The sequence below is a fragment of the Mus musculus genome, chromosome 2 (genome assembly GCF_000001635.26).
Source record: "Mus musculus strain C57BL/6J chromosome 2, GRCm38.p6 C57BL/6J".
Taxonomy (NCBI): domain Eukaryota; kingdom Metazoa; phylum Chordata; class Mammalia; order Rodentia; family Muridae; genus Mus; species Mus musculus.
The window spans coordinates 140,184,521-140,203,487 of record NC_000068.7 but is presented as its reverse complement, the minus strand read 5'-3'; the positions used below and the strand labels follow the sequence as shown (position 1 = coordinate 140,203,487).

The 18,967-nt window shown below is 40.7% G+C and overlaps 1 protein-coding gene and 1 pseudogene across 6 annotated transcripts in view; both read right to left on the bottom strand.

The window, feature by feature from the left end:
- Positions 1–18,967, bottom strand: part of Ndufaf5 (NADH:ubiquinone oxidoreductase complex assembly factor 5) — a 48,382-nt gene that overhangs the window by 15,478 nt on the left and 13,937 nt on the right. For 3 of the 6 annotated variants that reach the window (XM_011239768.2, NM_027093.4, XM_030252052.1), the window contains 5 exons: positions 15,705–15,744; positions 14,576–14,773; positions 9,845–9,905; positions 539–622; positions 118–200 (listed from right to left, as the gene is read on the bottom strand). In XM_011239768.2, the coding sequence (XP_011238070.1) occupies positions 118–200; positions 539–622; positions 9,845–9,905; positions 14,576–14,773; positions 15,705–15,744 (466 nt within the window). Of the gene's footprint in view, positions 1–117; positions 201–451; positions 623–4,027; positions 4,124–9,844; positions 9,906–14,575; positions 14,774–15,704; positions 15,745–18,967 lie in introns of all 6 variants that reach the window. The other 3 variants (XR_003953716.1, XR_003953715.1, XM_030252053.1) reach the window with 3 other exon arrangements.
- Positions 10,393–10,595, bottom strand: Gm52594 (annotated as a pseudogene).

Sequence of the window (18,967 nt, the reverse complement as noted above, 5' to 3'; positions counted from 1 at the left end):
AACCCAGAGTAACCCCAATCATGATATGCAGAATAAAATATACCCTAAGTCAATCAACAATGGAAAACAAGCAGAAACACAAACCCTCTGAGAAAAGTGATGCCTTAATATCATTACCTGAGAGTCATGGTATTTCCATCCTATCATGTGGTAGATCTGAAAGGTGGCAGGTATGGAACCATCCTCATTCCGGTACATTTCTAAAAAGACAAACCTGGTTAAATTCTGGAAACAGTCAGATGAGAAACAGTGTCTACTGCTAAATAATAAACACCTACTTCAAAGAGAAATGGGTCCTAGGCTAGATGCCGGATCTGAATGCCTCACACAACAAGACTTAACACAGAGAACCTGACACTATAGAAACAAAAGCGGCTTGGAAACAGACACAGATAAGATCTATATTCTGAGAGAAAACAAAAACAAAATTCCCCACAAAGTCTGACAGTACCTTACAAGAAGGAAATAGCACTTTGGAATGAACACCACGCAGCATAAACCCATCTGTGATTGCAGGTAGAAGGAGTGGGCGGCTCACCTCTGTAAACCGCTGCAGCTGCCAGCATTGTGTCTCGGTGCAGCAGGGCTTTTCTGTTCCAAGAACAGTTGCTCTCACCCATACCTAAAAATAGACTACTGGCAGTTTGAGAGAATACTGCAAATACCCCCAGCTCAGTATCAAGTCATGATCCACCTTATCTAACAGCACGTCCATGCTCAGTCTCACCCACTTTCAAACTAGAGCTAGGCTGCTTACTGAGCAAAGCTGTTTGAATCCTCTTCACTACTAAGTCAAGTAGGAGAGTTAATTCTCAGAAGGGAAGCACCAGGATGCTTCCCACAACAGCCACAGTCTATATTAAGCCAGCTTAGCAAAAGCCACCTAGACTCTAGATGGCTCGCAAGCATTGGCAAGTGTCTTTCAAAGACACCTTATACCCCTTCTTGATAGCTCGTTGAGACAGGACATTGTGACAATGCCTCCTTCCTTCTAAGCAGCATATATAATTACAACTGTAAACTTGGATAAGGGCTGTGGAACTCATTTAATATGACTGTGCCTTCAAATTTTTTGATATTTTACTAACAATAGATGTAAAACTTACATGCATTTTCCCACAGAGGCATTTTTAAAAAGTATTTTTAAATTAATCTTCAGACCCTTTTCTTTAAGTTGACGGTAAGAGGCTGTTTACTGACAATTTCTAGTGTAAGCTAGAGAGCTAGCTAGGTGGTACAGTGTTTGCATTACATGTGGTCAAGAGGCTGAGGATATGTATTAATGGATAAAGCACTTGCTATATAACCATGAACTCCAGCACACAAATAAAAAAACCAGGTATGGTGGCATCTGCCTGGAATCCTTAAGCTGGAAAGGGACACAAGGGAATCCTGAGGGCAGCTAGGCTAGCGAATTAGTGACTCCAAGCTCAGTGAGAAAGGATAAAGGAGGAAGCAAGAGAAGAAGATACTGACAACAGCCTCTGGCAACCACCTATACACATACAGAGGCTGCGCACACCTCATATGCACACAGAAGCATACACCAGCACCCCGACACACACACACACACACACACACACACACTCACACACACACACACACACACACACACACACACACAAAGGCCTGGGTTCAATTCCCAGTACTACAGAAATAAAAACAAACTAATGTAATATCAAATTAATGTTACCTATCTTTCTTTACATGTCCATTTTAAATTATTTGAAAAGGCTATGTTAAGATCATTCTACAACCCAACTAGCACCTGAAAGAGTCAGATGCAATATTTGCACCTAGCCAATGGACAGAAGCAGCTGACCCCCCTGTTGTTGAATTAGGGAAGGCTGAAAGAAACTGAGGAGAAGGGCGATCCTATAGGAGGACCAGCAGTCTTAATTAATCTGGACCCACGAGATCTCCCAAACACTGGAGCACCAAACAGACAGCATACGCCAGCTGATACGAGGCCCCCAACTCACATACAGTAGAGGACTTCTGGGTCTGTGTTCATTCAGAGATGATGCACTTAACCCTCAAGAGTCTGGAGGCCCCAGGGAGTTTAGAGGTCAGATGGGATGGGAGGTGGGGACATCCATGTGGAGATGGGGTGTGGTGGGGAGGAGGTGTGAGCTGTGAAGCAGTTGGAGGGTGGGAGGGGAGGGGCAGGGAATGGAATATGGAATGTAAAAAATGAATTACAAATAAAATTAAATTTAAAAAAGATCATTCTACAAAAGAACTAAAGGAAATGTTAAATTGTTTTAATTCTTAATATTAAAATTTACTACATGAGCAAGTGTCTACTACTTACTTTCACTAGTCAAGAAATGATCATTTCTTTAACAGTTTAAAAATAATAATCTATTTTTAAATTTTTAAATAAAATTATAATAATAAATACAATTTAAGTTTTTATTGCATTGTTTTTATTAAAGGCAATCAACAAGGAGGCTGGAGAGAGGCCTCAGTTAAGTGCACACACTGCTCTTGCTAAGGATGTGAGTTTGGTTCCCAAAATATACCAGGTAGCACCCAAAAGCCTGTAACTCAGCTCCAGGCATCTGGCCCTCTTCTGGCTTCTGAGGGCACTGCTTCAATAAGTTAATGACACTCATTCTACCAAGAAACCCAGTGTTCCGTATTTGTGAGCTTAATGGTCCCAATTCATAGAGATTTTAATAGCTACAAACTAGTAAGCTAAGTTAATAAAAACAAATGTGGTAATGCACATTTAAAATCCCAGCACTTAGGAAAGAGAGGCGGAGAGCTGTGATTTCAGGGTCATCCTCGGGGTCATCCTCAGCTATGTGAGATCCAGTTTCAAGTACAGGAACAAATAAACAAACAAACAAACAAAACCCTCCAACTCATCAACCAACCAAAACAAAAAATACTGGCGGCCGGAGCACATACTGCTCTTCCAGAGGACATGAGTTCAATTCGCAGCATCTACAGCAGAGGCTGGTAACTTCTAGTAACTCCAGTTTCAGAGGATCTACTGTCCTCTATGGGTATTCACATGTGTGGCACATGCTCACAGAGACATACACATTAAATAAAAACTAACAAATCTTAAAAAGTATTTTTGATATCCATCTTCAAAATACTCTCTCTCCGGTGAACACCAATCACACAGCATCAAAGCAAAGCGGGACTCACACTGCAGCGGTCTCCTTATTACCAACCATGGTATAAACCTTTAGTTTCTGCTCAACTTCCCACTGCCCTGGCTTACTCCATGTCACATGTAGTAAATACAAACACAACACACGATGCACTAGACATTTTAAAAAGCCTGCCAAACAATCGTTGCTCACATATTCTACAAGATTGTTAGATATATGCCACCTCTGGGCCTGACCCAGTTCGGTTGTAGAAAGCTCAAGAGTGCTGATAGAGGGCATCAAGAGTAACTCTCCAGCCACAGGAGTCCACTCTCCCCTCAGGAACACACACTGCTGTACAGAACTCCCCCTTTCCTTGTGGAGTGCTAAAGAGAACCTGGACTCAGATCACAACCTTATATAACCTAGGATAAGCATGATTCAACCTTCACTACTCAGTTTTTTCATCTTTAAAATGGAATATCTGGTAGTACACTGTGGGGAAGCTTTACTGACAATCATCTAGGAAAGGCCTCTATAATGGCAGACTCAACCTGAGCTTGAGAAAACACAAAGACACTCGCTGGTAACTGTTTAAGATTTGCAGTGATTTTACATTTGATCTTGGCCAAATGCTGAGACGAGATGTGGTGCTTTGGCTTGGTTTGGTTTTTCCAGAGTTTCTTTATGTAGCCTTGGCTGTGCTGGAACGAGCTCTGTAGAGCAGGCTGGCTCCAAACTCACACAGATCCACCTGCCTCTGCCTAAGGGGTGTTGGTGATGAAGGGGTGAGTTACCACCACTACCTGGCTTTCTCACAGTGTTTTTAAGGTAAATTCAAATGCTTATTAAAAACAAACTTTAATATGGATTACTGAAACAATGCTGAGTATTGCCTTGAAAAACAAAACTGAACTTACCTTAAAACCACTGTGAAAGCCTTGAAAATGTCTCATGCATTCGTCAGCTGATATGAAACTTGTTTGTAAAATTAGCTCAACATTCTCGATTTTTTTCTGTGAATTAATAATAACGGCAGCTAAAATGAGATACACCTCAACCATCAGAAAACAGACACAACAGAGATGTAAAATACAAAAGCCAGCTAGGGGACGCCACCTTCCAGTTGGCACAGGAGCAGCCAGCAAACACCCACGTTCCTCCCCTCCCAGCACCCTCAGACTTTTCCCACTGGGTAAAGAGCAGAGACTTCAGGGTATGAACCGAGCTGCCTGCCTCCACTACAACGCGGACAAGGTCCTTTCTCCTCTGTGCCTGAGTTTCCTCGTATACCAGGACAGACTGACTGTGCTAGGTCCTGTCTTAGCCTCCTATGAGCCATGCCTTACAAGCAGGCAAACAACGGACTTTCTACTACACTTGAACCTGAGTCATCTCTGAGGAAAATTCCCCCAAGACAAACTATAAGGCTCATCCTCATCCGAGGAAATCTAGAAGCTTCTGGTCTTCTATCATTGCCCATCGTCTGCCTGTTCTATACGCCTGCGCAATATTATTACCACAGTTCCCTCAGCCTAAGTGTCGGAGATACAGAACCTTTCATAGCTCCCCGCCCACGACTACACACACACAGTTCTTGGTGCCGCCCCTCCTAGTGTTCCCTATCCTTCATCCTGGAGAATTCACTTCAGCTTTCTTAGGTTCAGCCTTTTCTGTACAAGACTCCCCGACACCCTAAGCACATTTAAGGCCAAACCCCTTGTGTTTCTCTCATTTTAAGCTGAGGTTTGTCTGTCTAGCTTGGGAGTCTTTTCATCTAGAATATTAGCAGCTTAAGATCAAAAACTATGTATCTCCACCTAGCTAAGGAGTTGGCACATGGCAGAGTCTCAATAAACAGTAAGTGAATAAATATAAAACCCAACAGTTAATGTTTTTGTCTAGACAAATAACATTTTTACAAACTGTCTTTATATGATTCTTCTTAAGCCACCTACAGATAAGACACTAAAATTGTGATTTTTGTAAAAGGCCTGACAGTAGAGGTAAGAGATCTCTCCAAAGGGCAAGCATTCAGAACAGCTCCTCAAACTGTCAGGCCTATTTAAAACCCCAGGAGTCAGGCCTTACCAATGGGAAGGGGCCCCAGAAAGATTCTAAAACTTAGTCTAGAAGGTGGTTAAAAATGCAAGCGATGATCTACCAGAAGACCATGAGTAGTGGTTTGAAGAGAATGGCCCCCATAACCATATCTGAATACTTTGTCCCCAGTTAGTGGAACTATCAGGGAAGGATTAGGGGGTATGGCCTTGTTGGAGTAAGTGTAGCTTTGTTGGAGATATGCCACGTGGGTAGACTTTTTGCTAAGCCTTTCCCTACCGACCTACCAGTAGATAAGGATGTTAAGATCCCAGCCCCATGTACCATGCTGTCCTGCCTGCCACCAAGCTTTCCACCATGATGGGCTAAAAACCTCCACTTAAATGCTTTCTTTTATAACAGTTGCCTTGGCCATGGTCATGGTGCCTCTTCATAGCAACAGAACTGTAACTAAGACACCATGCGTCTCACACTGCCTTGCTGCACCTTCAGATGAAGGCATTTCTCAATCCTCACCAGAGAAGCTTCTGTTTGCAGTATATGATGATCAACACCGAGACCCACAGTGGCCATGGTGCAAAGTAGAAACTGCAGAATTCTCAGTTCTAAATGGAACATGCACACCAAAGCCCCTGTGCCTAAGACTCAGGGATCATCAGACAGAATGTAACAGCCAACAGGAAATGACAAGAAGGAAACAGTGTGACAAGGATGTAGCAGGGCATTAAAAAATACAAACAGCTATAACACTAAGGTTATGGCACTTAATAAAAAGGCTAATTTCACTGTTTGAAAGATGCATCTATATATTAGTATATATACATACACACATATATAATATACATGTATATATATATATATATATGTATACACACATATATAATACAAACACACACACAAATTAATGTATAGTATAAAACTGTGGTTTCAAGTAATGAATCCTAGGTTTAACATAACTACAGACAAGGTACTTATGCCTTTGATGAGTTCATCTGTAAATCAAGACATTAGAAAACCTGAGACAGATACAATACAGCACTCAGGAGGTAGAGCCATACAGACAGTAAGTCTGAGGTCAGCCTGAAATCCAAAACAAGATCAAGGCTAGCTTGAGGGTACAAAGCCAGAACCTGTCTTGAAAAATCAGAGGCTGGAGATGTAGCTCAGTGGCAAAGCACTTGCATTGTATGTGCAAGGCTAAGGGGTTTTTGATCCCTAGAAAAACAAACCCACACATGGAAAGAAAGGAAAAAAAAAGCCCAGAGAACTACAGAGTAATTACTGTATTTTTAAATCAGTGGGCAGTAACCTTTTCCAACTGATAGATCTAATTTCTTGTCTCTTTCTATTTTCTTTCTTGAAATGAATCATGAACACAGCATTTATTATAGACCAGTACAAAATAGACTCTGTATTCAAAGAATTATTGTTGGCATCTAAATGAGAAATAATTTCATTACCTAATAAGTTTTTAGATGAAAGGGCTCCATGTTTCTGAGTCTGTTTAGTACTTGGGGATGTTTCAAAAAATGTTTGCTATGTTTTATTAGCTTTATCATCTTGAGTGTACACCTGTAGCCTACCAATCCTATTTTTCATGATGCAAAGGGACCATGATAAGTTTTGGGTGTGTGCATTTCCCTGTGTTAATATGACAGTGCAACTGCCCTCACAGAAGAGGGGTAAGCACATGAAACAAGCCTTGTGAGAAACAGGCAAGACCCTTACCGCTAACAGCCAACTACGACGAGCAACGAGAGTCAGTTAAGATACCAGGGCACAAGACAAAAGTTTGACACCTAATTCTGCCACTCAAATTCAAGCGTTTTCGTTGCTCTAATGTTTCTCACTTAACATAAAAGCAGTTATCATGAGGGACACTGAAAATAGCAAGTGCAAAAAAATGTTTGTAAAACTACAGATCTGTAAATATAAGAACAGGCAAGCAATTATATAAATTTCATTATTCTGAAACATATTATAAATTTTCAGAAACAGATGAAGGCTTCCCTATAGGTGAGCACAATTCTGTTTCACAGACCCCAACTTTAACTCCTCGAGCCATCGAAACTGCCTATGCTATCAGTGAAGTGTGTGCGCGTGTTTGAACAAGCAGTTCACAAAGTTTCACAAAGGAGATCAGCTGGTAATCTGTCAATGGCAGGTATTTCTTCTTGAATAAGTCACATTTTTCAAAGTTGAGAGGTAGAAACTGCATCCCTGTTGTTCCTCAGAGTGTCCTCCTGGTCATTATTTGCCCGACCTGTTAGACACCCTCACCCTGTCGAGGATAGCTCCACCTGCTGTAACCTTTTCCTGCTCCCGCTTGCTGGCAGATCTCAACCTAGTCAGTCCCTTCCTTTGACGGTTTGGCACCTGGCTCGGTTTTCCTGTGCACCTCTCATTCTCAGGGGACTGGTTTTCAGTCTTAGTGTCCATCAGGTTCCACTCTCTCTACGTCGTCTCCAATGAGCTTCCTCACTCCCCTCTGCATCTCTATGTGAGATATGTCCCTGACAGAGTTAAAATACTTTACTTTCAAGCCATCCACCAAGCAACTAATTTTCCAACTGTACCACCCTTCCCTTTCAGCATCATTAAGTACTCCAGTTGTAACTATTTTCTGAGTGTTTTGAAACTGCTTAGCTACAGCAACTTCCATCCAACTTGCCAGCCCACTTTTGCCCTCTGCTTCCTTTTTCTTCCAGTTCACCATTTCAACTATATTTGTGGAGTTATCTTTCACTTTTGTATTTGTCATGTAAATTGCAACTTCCTGTTGTTGCCAATCAGAAAAGTCTGACTGACTTTAATGTACCCTTCAAACTCTGTAACTTTCCCCTAGTCATTCACCTCTCTCTCCAATGACTATTTCAGTGTTTCTACACAATTCTCAGACTACGAACCTCCATAGTGTTACTTCCTCTGTATCAAGTCAAACAGACCCATGAGCAGGATCTTCTTGCTACCAAACACAAACACCTACGTCCACTGGGACTATCCTCCTCTCTTCCATCGATATATCTTCACATTCCCTAGTCAACTCTCCTGCAGTGATATGGAAGACTAAAACTACTACAGAAGTAAGAGGCTCATCAACAAAGTCACGCAGGGGACCAAAATTTGTAAGACTGCATTCACCAAATGCTTATTTCACAAAGACCATTGAATAAGTCGCAGGTTGAGGACAGGAAAGAGAAAAAGAAAACCCACATGCTTGAGGAGCTGGTCTGATGGAGCAGACTAAAGAATGTGGTCTCAAGGTGGGCATGACCATGAGCAGAGATAAATCACGAGATCTCTGTTGACACCAGGATCACTTTGCAGGTGTGGTATGTACCAGGGAAACTAAGAATAAACCTTGAAAACAAGAGCATTTATAGAGACTTTTGAAGGTTTTGGTGACAAACCGGGTTGAACTAGATAATACAACTTTCAAAGCCAAGCTAAAGCTCGGGATCCAACCTAATGATAAGGGCCTTCCCTTTGACAGCAAACATATATGTAGGAAAAAATGTACTACAACACATTAATGTAGGTAGATCACGCCTACAGCCCAAGCTAAGGCAATACAGAATTCAAGGTCAGCCTGGGCCAAACCATTGGACATAGTCTCACAAAACCAAATGATTTGGGAAGTCAAATAATCAATATATTTTGGGTACTGGAGATCAAACCTAGGGAAGGGAAAACAATGTTAACAGGGTCTATTATTGTTTAACATGGAAGTCTGCCACCACCGCCACGTGTTTGAAATCTCAGTCCCCAGTTGGTGGCACCATTTTGAAAGACTGTGGAAGAGGTGAGGTCTAGAAGGACGTAACTGGGGTGCTAAGCCTTGAGCATTACAGCCTGGCTATGGCCTCCTGCTGTGGTATCTTCAACTGCCTTTCTCCAGTCACAGTGTCTTCCCTGCCATGACAGACTATACACCCTGAACCCGAAGCCAACAGAGGCTTTTCTCTTAAGTTGTTTGTCGGGTATAATCTGGGGACTTTAAGGTTTTGCGTTGGATGTGACCCTAACTTGCCACAATCCACCACTCAACTCTCCATCCCACTTTCCTGACAAATGCCCTTCTTCGGATCTGGCCATTTTCTCTTGCAAAAAGGCTTTTGCATATGCTGCTCTGTGTGCCTGAGACAGACTTCCCTCACCATTTCATCTGGTTATCTCATCTCTGTTCTTTAGAATATGGCTCAAATACCATGTTCTCAAATACAATTTCTTTAATCTCCCAGACCAATGTCTATTCTTGACTAAACCCTAAATCCTAAACTCATCAAACTATCTAAGGACTGTAATTTTTTTAAATGTGTGTATGTATGTATGTGTGTTTGTGTGTATAGACGTGTATATGTGCATACTTAGACCTGAGATATGAACTGATACTACAGGAAATGACTGAAATATCTAAAATGTACCTAAAACAAGTTCCTCTTTATTATCCCAGAAGCAGACATAGTACTAACAAGCCTCAATTCCATAGCACTAACCACAATTCTGATTTAACTCTTTGTTGTGCTATCTGCCTGATGTCTACCTCCTTCTACATTTTACACCATAAGCTATAAGATGACAGTGTTAGACCCCTAGTGCTTAGCCCATCACAGCCATAGAGTACACTGTTAAAATGCCTCTCAAATAGAGTCTGCAAATTCTTTAAAATGCCTTACCTTTTAAATCTTCCATCAATTCAAACATTCCAGGATAGTTAACTTGAATTTCATCAGTATCCTGTTTTTTTTTTTTAAAGAAAAAGTGTATTATTCATGTGACAATCACAAAGAACAAACAAAAATTAAACTAAAGAGCTATCAGCTACTTCCCAGCGCACTCTTGAGGCAGGTAGGAAATTTCCCTATCAAGTACTTACCAGTAATAGGCAAGTGCCCACCACTGAGCTCTACCTCCAACCCCAAGAACTGTCTTGCTCTTAATAGTCTTCACAGATGCTATCTTCTAAAAGTCTAACAATGGGTACCAGTTTCTACTTTGAAAATAGATGAAATAATTCTGTTTTAAGTTGTAATGGTTACTTTTATTTTGTTTGTTGTTGGTTGAGGCAGGATCTTACTCTGTAGCCTAGACTGTTGTAGAATTCACTATGTAGACCTGGTTAGCCTCAAACTCAAAAATCTGCCTACCTCTGCCTCTGCTGAGATTAAAGGTCTTTGCCACCATAAGTGGCTTCTTCTCCTTGTTTTCTGTAAAACATCCCCCAAAAGGGTGCACCTTTTGTGGTATTACAAGACCAAGTCAGGCATGGAGCGGGCAGAGAAAGTTCCTTTTCAATCTCCCAACTCCAAACATCCATTTAACATACTTCACTCAGATACAGGATATACCAGATATTAAACTGGGAAGAAAAGACACTACATTCCTAAGCATCACCTTGACACAATGGAGAATCACCTGAGAAGAGAGCTCAATGAGGGATTGTCCTATCAGGTTTGTCTGTGGGGCCTGTCTTGATATGGGAAGACCTGGCCCACCATGGCAGTACCATTCCCTGGAAGTTGGGTACTGGATTGTATAAGAGTGAGAAAAGTTTTAAACACTTAAAAAGCGAGCTGGGTAATAAGCATGCATGCCTCTGCATGACTGTATCGCCTCAAGTTCCTGTCTTGGGTAGAGGAATAAAGTATCAAGTGTCAGGAGGAGTCTCCTTTCTACTTCAAACCTGCTCTATCACTTTCCCCTATGCATAGATTTCATTATTCCTTTCTATTATCTGAAATAATAATGCATGTGTTGGCATGTGTGCACATGGGGTGGGAAGATTACATTTTTTAATAGGACTGGGAATTGAACTCAAGATCCTCACACAGGCTAGGTAAGAGTTCTACCACTGAGCTGTATTGCCAGCCTTGTGTGTGCTGAGTAACGTCTATTAAAATGAATGATGGCCATTTAATCTCTGCACTTTTACATTAACAAACCACTAAAGAGATCCTTGTTCGGACATAGCACTACAGGTTTATAATCCCGTAAGTCTGCGATGCTGAGGCAAGTCTACAAGTTCAAGGTATTTTTGAGCTACAGTGTGAGTTCAAAGCCAGCCTGAGCAGTTAATTATAGTTCCTCTCAAAACAAAAAGTAAAATGATGTATGACAGACAGAGTGGCACTCCATTCATCCCAGCCCTCAGAGAGGCAGGCAGATCTCTGAGTTCAAGGTCAGCCTGGTCTACACAGTGAGTTCCAGTACAGAGTCACATAATGATGTACTCCATACCTCCCATGTTACCCTTCCTACACCCCATCTACACAGTTTAGAGGTTTTACCTTTGTGATAATTATTTTCACCTCAATTATAGGTTTGTAACAACAATATGGTGGGTAATCCTGGAAATGAGAGGAGACTTACAATGGTTATCGTTACCGTACTATAAATAAAGGAATATTAAAATCAAAGCTTTAAACCAGTGGTTTCTGGTCAGTTGCATCAGATCTCAAGATCTGAGGAAAGTCCCTGACACCTTGCTCTACATAGCAACAACAATAACAACAAATGATTTTGTGCACAGGTTCCTGTCAATCAGACACCAAATTCTGTGAGGACCACTGCACAACTGAAGAACACTATACAAGAATTGGTTTTGTTGACTGCTACATCCAAAGTACCTAGAACAGCACCACAGCCCAGAACTCATCAATAAACAAACATTTGTTGCAAGACTGAATAAATGATGTAGGTTAGAAAGATATTTATTAAAGCACTGCTTCTACTAGCAAAACAAAACACCTGGAACAAATGTAAATGTTCAGAGAGAAAAATGAAACCATGCCATATTCACATTAGTAAAGAAAATGCAGATATTAAGATGGAGAGCACATATAATAACAATATCAACCAACCATTCTCCCCAGAGCTCCCAGGGACTAAACCACCAACCAAAGAGTACACACGGAGGGACCCATGGCTCCAGCCACATATGTAGCAGAGGATGGCCTTGACGGGCATCAATGGGAGGAGAGGCCCTTGGCCCCTTGATCCTATGCAGGCTTGATGCCCCAGTGTAGGAATGCCAGGGCGGGGAGTTGGGAGTGGGTGGGGAACACCCTCGAAGAAGCAGGGGGAGAGGGGATGGGATAGGGGGTTTCTAAGGGACTGTGGAGAGGGGGAAGGGGGTAACATTTGAAATGTAAATAAAGAAAATATCCAATAAAATTTAAAAAAATGTGAAAACACAGTTAAGGACGGAAATTCCATAACTATGTACATACACAGACCCTCACAGACATACAATGCTAACATAATTAATTTAAAAAAATAAATGAAAATGCAGGGAATTCACAGTAACAAGTAGCATAGATTAACAGGATAAGTTCTAGCACAATATTTATGTTAACAGTGTTTGGTTTTCTTTTTGAGACAGGGTTACTCTGTGTAACCTTGGCTGCACTGGAATACTCTGGAGACCAGGCTAGCCCAGAACTAAAAGATTCACCAGTCCCTCTCTCTGCCTCCCAAATGCAGTGCAGTGACTAAAGGTGTGAGTCACCCTGAATACCAAAGACTAAAAATTTGAGAAATGCGTTCTCCAAAGAAAACTAAGATTTGAGGGATTAAAGGAAAATGAGGGTTTTTTTTTTCAGTTTTTCTATAGTTTTACATTTATAATCAAAATTATTTGTGAATTACTTATATAGTTAAAAACATGTTTAAGTCAGGTAGTGTTGGCACACGCCTTTAATCCCAGCACTTGGGAGGCAAAGGCAGGCAGATTTCTGAATTTGAGGCCAGCCTGGTCTACAGAGTTTCAGGAAAGCCAGGGCTACACAGAGAAACCGTCTCCAAAAACAAAAACAAAAACAAAAACAAACAAACAAAAAAAATCTTTAAAATATAATAACCCCTCAATGCATTACTTCTTGTATCAGTAATATTGGTTCTTTAACATAAAGCTATGCTTTCCAATTTTCAGGTGTTCAACATTTCAAAACCACAATTTTACTGGCTTAAACAATTTAAAAGTTTATTAAAAGTCAACCTAGACTTAAGAAGTCTCAGGCCTATCTTCAGCTCTTACCTTGGCAAACCCTTGACAAATCTCCCAGCCTCTCCATTCTTCCCTTCTCTGGAGGCCTTTTTTTAAAAAAAGATTAGGCTTTCTGCCAGTTTGTCCCCTTGCTTTCTATCATTACACAGGGTATAACATAATTGTTGGTCGATTTTATGAAATGCGTTCACAATAAGTTAATACAAATAGCTATTTTAACTGTAAGCCTATCATCCCTAGCTATGCAACTAGAGGCTTTCTTCAAGGAATTCCAGTCCCTGCCAATCAAATCTACATGTTTCTACGTCTCAAGGGTTTGAAAATCATAGTAAGTCTATTCAGCTCTTCCGAGGAGAGTAATGAGTTCTGTAGAATGGCTGTGATCGGAAAGACGAGGAAGGGATAGGACTCTTTTTGGGAAATCTATTCTTAGACAGTGCTAGGAGTAGAACAAGGAAAGAGAAAAGCAGGTCAAGGCACTCCTGCTCTGGCCATTGAATATCAAGGGCCACCCAAGGTGAAACACATTTGTATTTCTTAAAGAAATGCTGAGAGAAATGAAGTACTTTTCTTAAATTCCCATCAGTAATACAGAGGCAGGGCAAGGATTCAAGTTACAGACACTAAAGCCAGGGGTGCATACCTAGAATCAAAGCTCACTGGAGATGGGGCAGAAGCAGCACTTCAAAGTCACAGAGACTTCCACATGGGCCTGAGACAGAAAAGACCGAGTCTCCAAAACACTTCCTCAAAATGAAGTCAGTTACGTGCAGTGCTCTACCCCAGACTATGCAGAATCTACTTTTCTTCTACACTGACTTCATATGGGTGCTCTCTATACAACTCTCCACTCTGTCTGAAACAGAACACGTTCTTCCTCAGCTAAGCCTAGACCTAGAGAATGCTGTCATTTGGGTCTGCTTTAATTGATAGCTGGTGGTAGGGAGAGTATTACAAATGTCCCTATGATAGATACATCTTTTCACATCTGTAGTAGCCTTATCCCAAATTACACCTAATTTGGATTTGAAGATTCTAATAGAGTAGTATTTTTATAAAGTTTACCTCAGAGGGGTTGGCAAGATGGCATAGCAGGTAAAGGTACTGAATTTAGTCCTGGAAGCCCAAAAGCTATCCTCTGACCTCTACACACAGACCAGAGGATACCTTCCTCCTTCACAAAACAAAAAAAACTTTGGTCCATTTTTTGGAGTGACTTACTGTGTAATCTAAAAAGTTTATATTACTGATGTCAGTCAGATTGTGTTTATGCATGACTAAAGTCATTCCTACCGCATCCCTCAAAAGAAGAAAAACAAAATTCAAGGAAATTGCCCCAAACATTCCAAAACAATGCAATAAGTAGGCTACTTGTGGACTACTTAGTTCTCCTGATACTCACCACAGTCAGAGTGTTGAAGCCAGCTCTTCCCAGCAGATGCCCTAGGTCATTGACAGCAGTGAAAGGAGAAATATGTGGGGAAAAGCCTCCTTCCCTTTCAGTTTCTGCTAGCTGTAATGAACACCGGAGTTCATAGAGTGTGTCGCCTCCAAACATTGCACCAACAAACACCCCATCTGGTTTTAAGACATAATGAATCTGCAATAAATATAACAAAACTATTCAAATTTTACAGACAGAAATATCAAAAGAATAAATGTATCCAAGTCAGTGTTTTATTACTACAATCAGATAAGTACCAGATAAGAAATCTAGAGTCACTGCTCTATGATGTATGTATGTATGTTGTATAGCAATGACAACACAGACAGGACACTCCCTTGTGACACAAGTATCTATAAGATGTATGTTTTCAAGTTTTATAAGGTACAACTTTTTACAAAATCTTATAAAAAAAAAAAGTTAAGAGTAATAGGTCACCAAAATTATAATCTATCCTGTTTGTGCCCTTTGAAAAGTCATTTTCAAGACTTACCACCAACACATGGAGTTTATTTCCTACTCCCTGAATCTGGGCTGAACTTGGCTAAAGAAATGCAGTCCAGGTGACAGCCATGAGTTCAGGTCAGTTCTCACAGGACCCACATGCTTCCCTCCAGCTGCTCTCTCTGAGTGCCATCAAGCCACAGTGTCATCTACCACTGTCTACATCCTCTACTCACTGCTAAAAACCAATCTATAAGCATTTATCTAACACTTACCGAGAGTACAAAGGGCAGATACAAATGTAAGCAAGTTTCTACCCAGAAAAGGTTAACAGGCAATAATAGGAGAAAAAGAAATAATATAGTGTATCTTTGTGATACCAATTTGTTTGACACAGTAACTAAATCTTTCAAAAACATATTAGAAGCATCTCTACAACCAACTATCCTTTAAGTTCTCAAGGAATATCACCCAATGTACATATTTGCAAGTCAGCATATACCAAGTATACACAGATCATGGGACATTATAAATATTTGGCTTCACTCCATTCTCTGTCAGACTTAGGAACAATGAAAACAGAAACATTTGTTAATCTGTGATGATAAACTATCACAGAACAGACCAACAAAAGTCTTCTCACCTGTTCAAGTGCTCTCGGGAGGTCATTCACCCAGTGCAAACTAAAATAGAAACACATATTTGTTTAACCTTAATTAGTATAATTATCAGTAGGACAAACCAAAACAGGTACTAAACTTTGAAATCTGAAATTACATTGTTTTCTATACTTCCACAACTCTGATCTTTTTATACTCTTTTGCCTTTTTCAGAATGGCATAGCTGCAATCAGCATACACATATTTTTTGAATAATCTTTTATATGGTAATGTGTCTGAGTTTCCTGCATTCTTTTCATGTTTTGACAGCTTATTGCTTTTTAGTGCTAAGTAATTCCATTGTCAAGATGTACCACAATTCAATACCTTAGAACTAAAAGACATCCATGCTGGATAGTTTTATGTCAACTTGACACAATCTAAAATCATCTGAGAGAAGGAAGTCAATTAAGAAAATAGCTCCATGGAGAGGCCCTTGGTCTTGCAAAGATCATATGCCCCAGTACAGGGGAATGCCAGGGCCAGGAATCAGGAGTGGGTGGGTTGGGGAGCAGGCTGGGGGTAGGGTATAGGAGACTTTTGGGATAGCATTTGAAATGTAAATGAAGAAAATATCTAATAAAAAATTGTTTTTAACAAAGAAAAAATACATTTAAAAAGAAAGTGTCTACTGTGCTGCTTACAAGAATAATGAAATATAAGAAATATTCCACAAAAGCGAATTTTTAATGCAGTGAATTCATTTTCACTTTTCCAGATTTTGTTTGAGTTCTACTAATATCCGATAATTATGCAAAAACTAAAATAAAAGTTTGTGACCTTTAAAAAAATAGCTCCATAAGATCAGGCTATTGCAAACTTATAGGGCATTTTCTTTTTTTTTTTTTTTTTAATTAGGTATTTTCCTTGTTTACATTTTCAATGCTATCCCAAAAGTCCCCCATACCCACCCCCCCAATCCCCTACCCACCCACTCCCCCTTTTTGGCCCTGGCGTTCCCCTGTACTATGGCATATAAAGTTTGCAAGTCCAATGGGCCTCTCTTTGCAGTGATGGCCGACTAGGCCATCTTTTGATACATATGCAGCTAGAGTCAAGAGCTCTGGGGTACTGGTTAGTTCATATTGTTGTTCCACCTATAGGGTTGCTGTTCCCTTTAGCTCCTTGGGTAATTTCTCTAGCTCCTCCATTGGGGGATAGGGCATTTTCTTAATTAGTGATTCTGAGGTAAGGCCCTGGGCATTATGAGTGGTTGCTACATCCAGTAGTGACTCACATGACAGGCCTAGAAACATGGAAGCAGTCCTGAGGCGAAAAGTTCATGGAAACTTAGTCTCCTGGAACCTTGGCATTCCCACAGCACACATCCTCCAAACCTGTCCCCACATTAATTGGGTGAACGGATCTGTGTGCTTTCCCTCAATATTGTTTTATTATAAGTGCCTCTAAGGATTGATTTTGACATATAGCTAAGTTAGATTAACCTCCACCAGTGTTCCAATGTCCTAGGCAGTCCTTGAGCCGACCCTGGGCTTGGAATTCAGTAAGAATATAACCTATTCAGTAGCATTCAGAACTACCTCTAGTATTGTAAGGGAGACAGTGAAAGAAAACAGGCATTACAATTTACTTGAATAGAACTAGTAATCTCAGGGCTAGTCTGCATAGTAAATACTTAGAACAACAGTCGAGTCACTCCCATACACAGGAATTTACAATGGCCTAGGAAGGAGGTGGGTTGCGGTTTTAGGAGAAACTGAAGTACTATTCATGTAAGGGTTAGTAGAACTGAATTCTCCTGGTGCATGTTTTTCACTAGGCCCAGAGGAATAGCACAATCAGGTATTTCCTAAGGGACCCCTGGTGGTGGGTTTAACAATAGACTAGCATTGCATCAGACCACTCACCTGGCTCCTGAGTTTAGCTGATCTTAATTAAAGGCTGTTCCTATCTCAGTTGCAAACACAGCCTGGCTCCCCCTAGCTTTTTATGTATGCATTTTCTTTGTTTTGTGTAAAGAACCATTATGCATCAATGTACCTTGGCAGATGTATTCGCCTAGCTTTCTGGTTTTTCTTCTGTATTATAAGACTGGTGCTCACTTTGAGAAATTACATTCAGATACCACAGTCCCTTGTGTCCTTATCTGTTTGTCACCCTTTTCTCTCTGACTCCTGCCCACCTGTCCGGAACCCTGATTTTTCCCGCAGATTGAGGGGGGCCAACTGAGGTCGGTCCATGGCAGGTGGTGCCATCCATTAGACTGTTGGTCCTAGGTTCTATAAGAAAGCAAGCTGAGCAAGCTAGGGAGAGCAAGCCAGTAAGCAGTACCCTCTATGACTTCTGCATCAGCTCCTGCCTCAAGGTTCCTGCCCTGGTTGAGTTCCTGCCCTCTGCTTTTGATGATGAGCTGTTCTATGGAACCGTGAGTGAAATGAAGCCTTTCCTCCCCGAGTTGCTTTGGTCATGACTTTTTCATCACAGCAACAGACCCTAAGGCAATATCTTAGTTGCTTAAAAGTTTTAGCAATTATTAACACAGCTGCAGCAGTTAACAGCACTTGCTGCTTTTGCAAAAACTGAATTCGGTATTCGGCATGGCTAGCAGCCACAACCATGTATAACTCCAATTCCAGGGGATCCTACATCTGGTTCTGGCCTCCATGGGCATGAAACATACATGTAGTGCAAATACATACTTGCACGCAAAATACTCACATACATAAAAAGCAAGTCTAAAATATTTTTGAAACAGTAATATATTATTCATTGTCATGTTTTTGCATGGATATAAGTTTTCATTTCTTTGGGTAAATAAATAGCAAGGCCTATAAATCTTGGATCCTAACAAAGTATGCTCAAGTTTCAGGAAATCATCAAATAGTCTTTTAAAGTGCCTCCACCATTCTGTAGTCCCACCAGCAATGAATAAGAAGACTAAGTTGCTCTATACTTGCCAGTAGTCAGTGTTGGCAATGTTTGGGTTTTGCCTATTCTAATATGCAGATAGTATATCCAACATCACCTAAGGCGATGGGAAACAAGCAAAACTTTCTAAACCTATACATAAGAAACCTCCTACATATTGTGTTTCCTGCTCACCCTGTCTATTGTCTCATGTGCAACAGCAAAAGAGTTTTAGCAAACTAGAAACTTGGAAATAAAAAGACACTTAAGACAATACATCTAATTTCCACTTGGGTGTCTTGAATCCATAATTGTTAAACAGAAGAATCTTAACATCTATAAACACACAGAGAAGAATATAGCTAAGTGGCAGAATGTT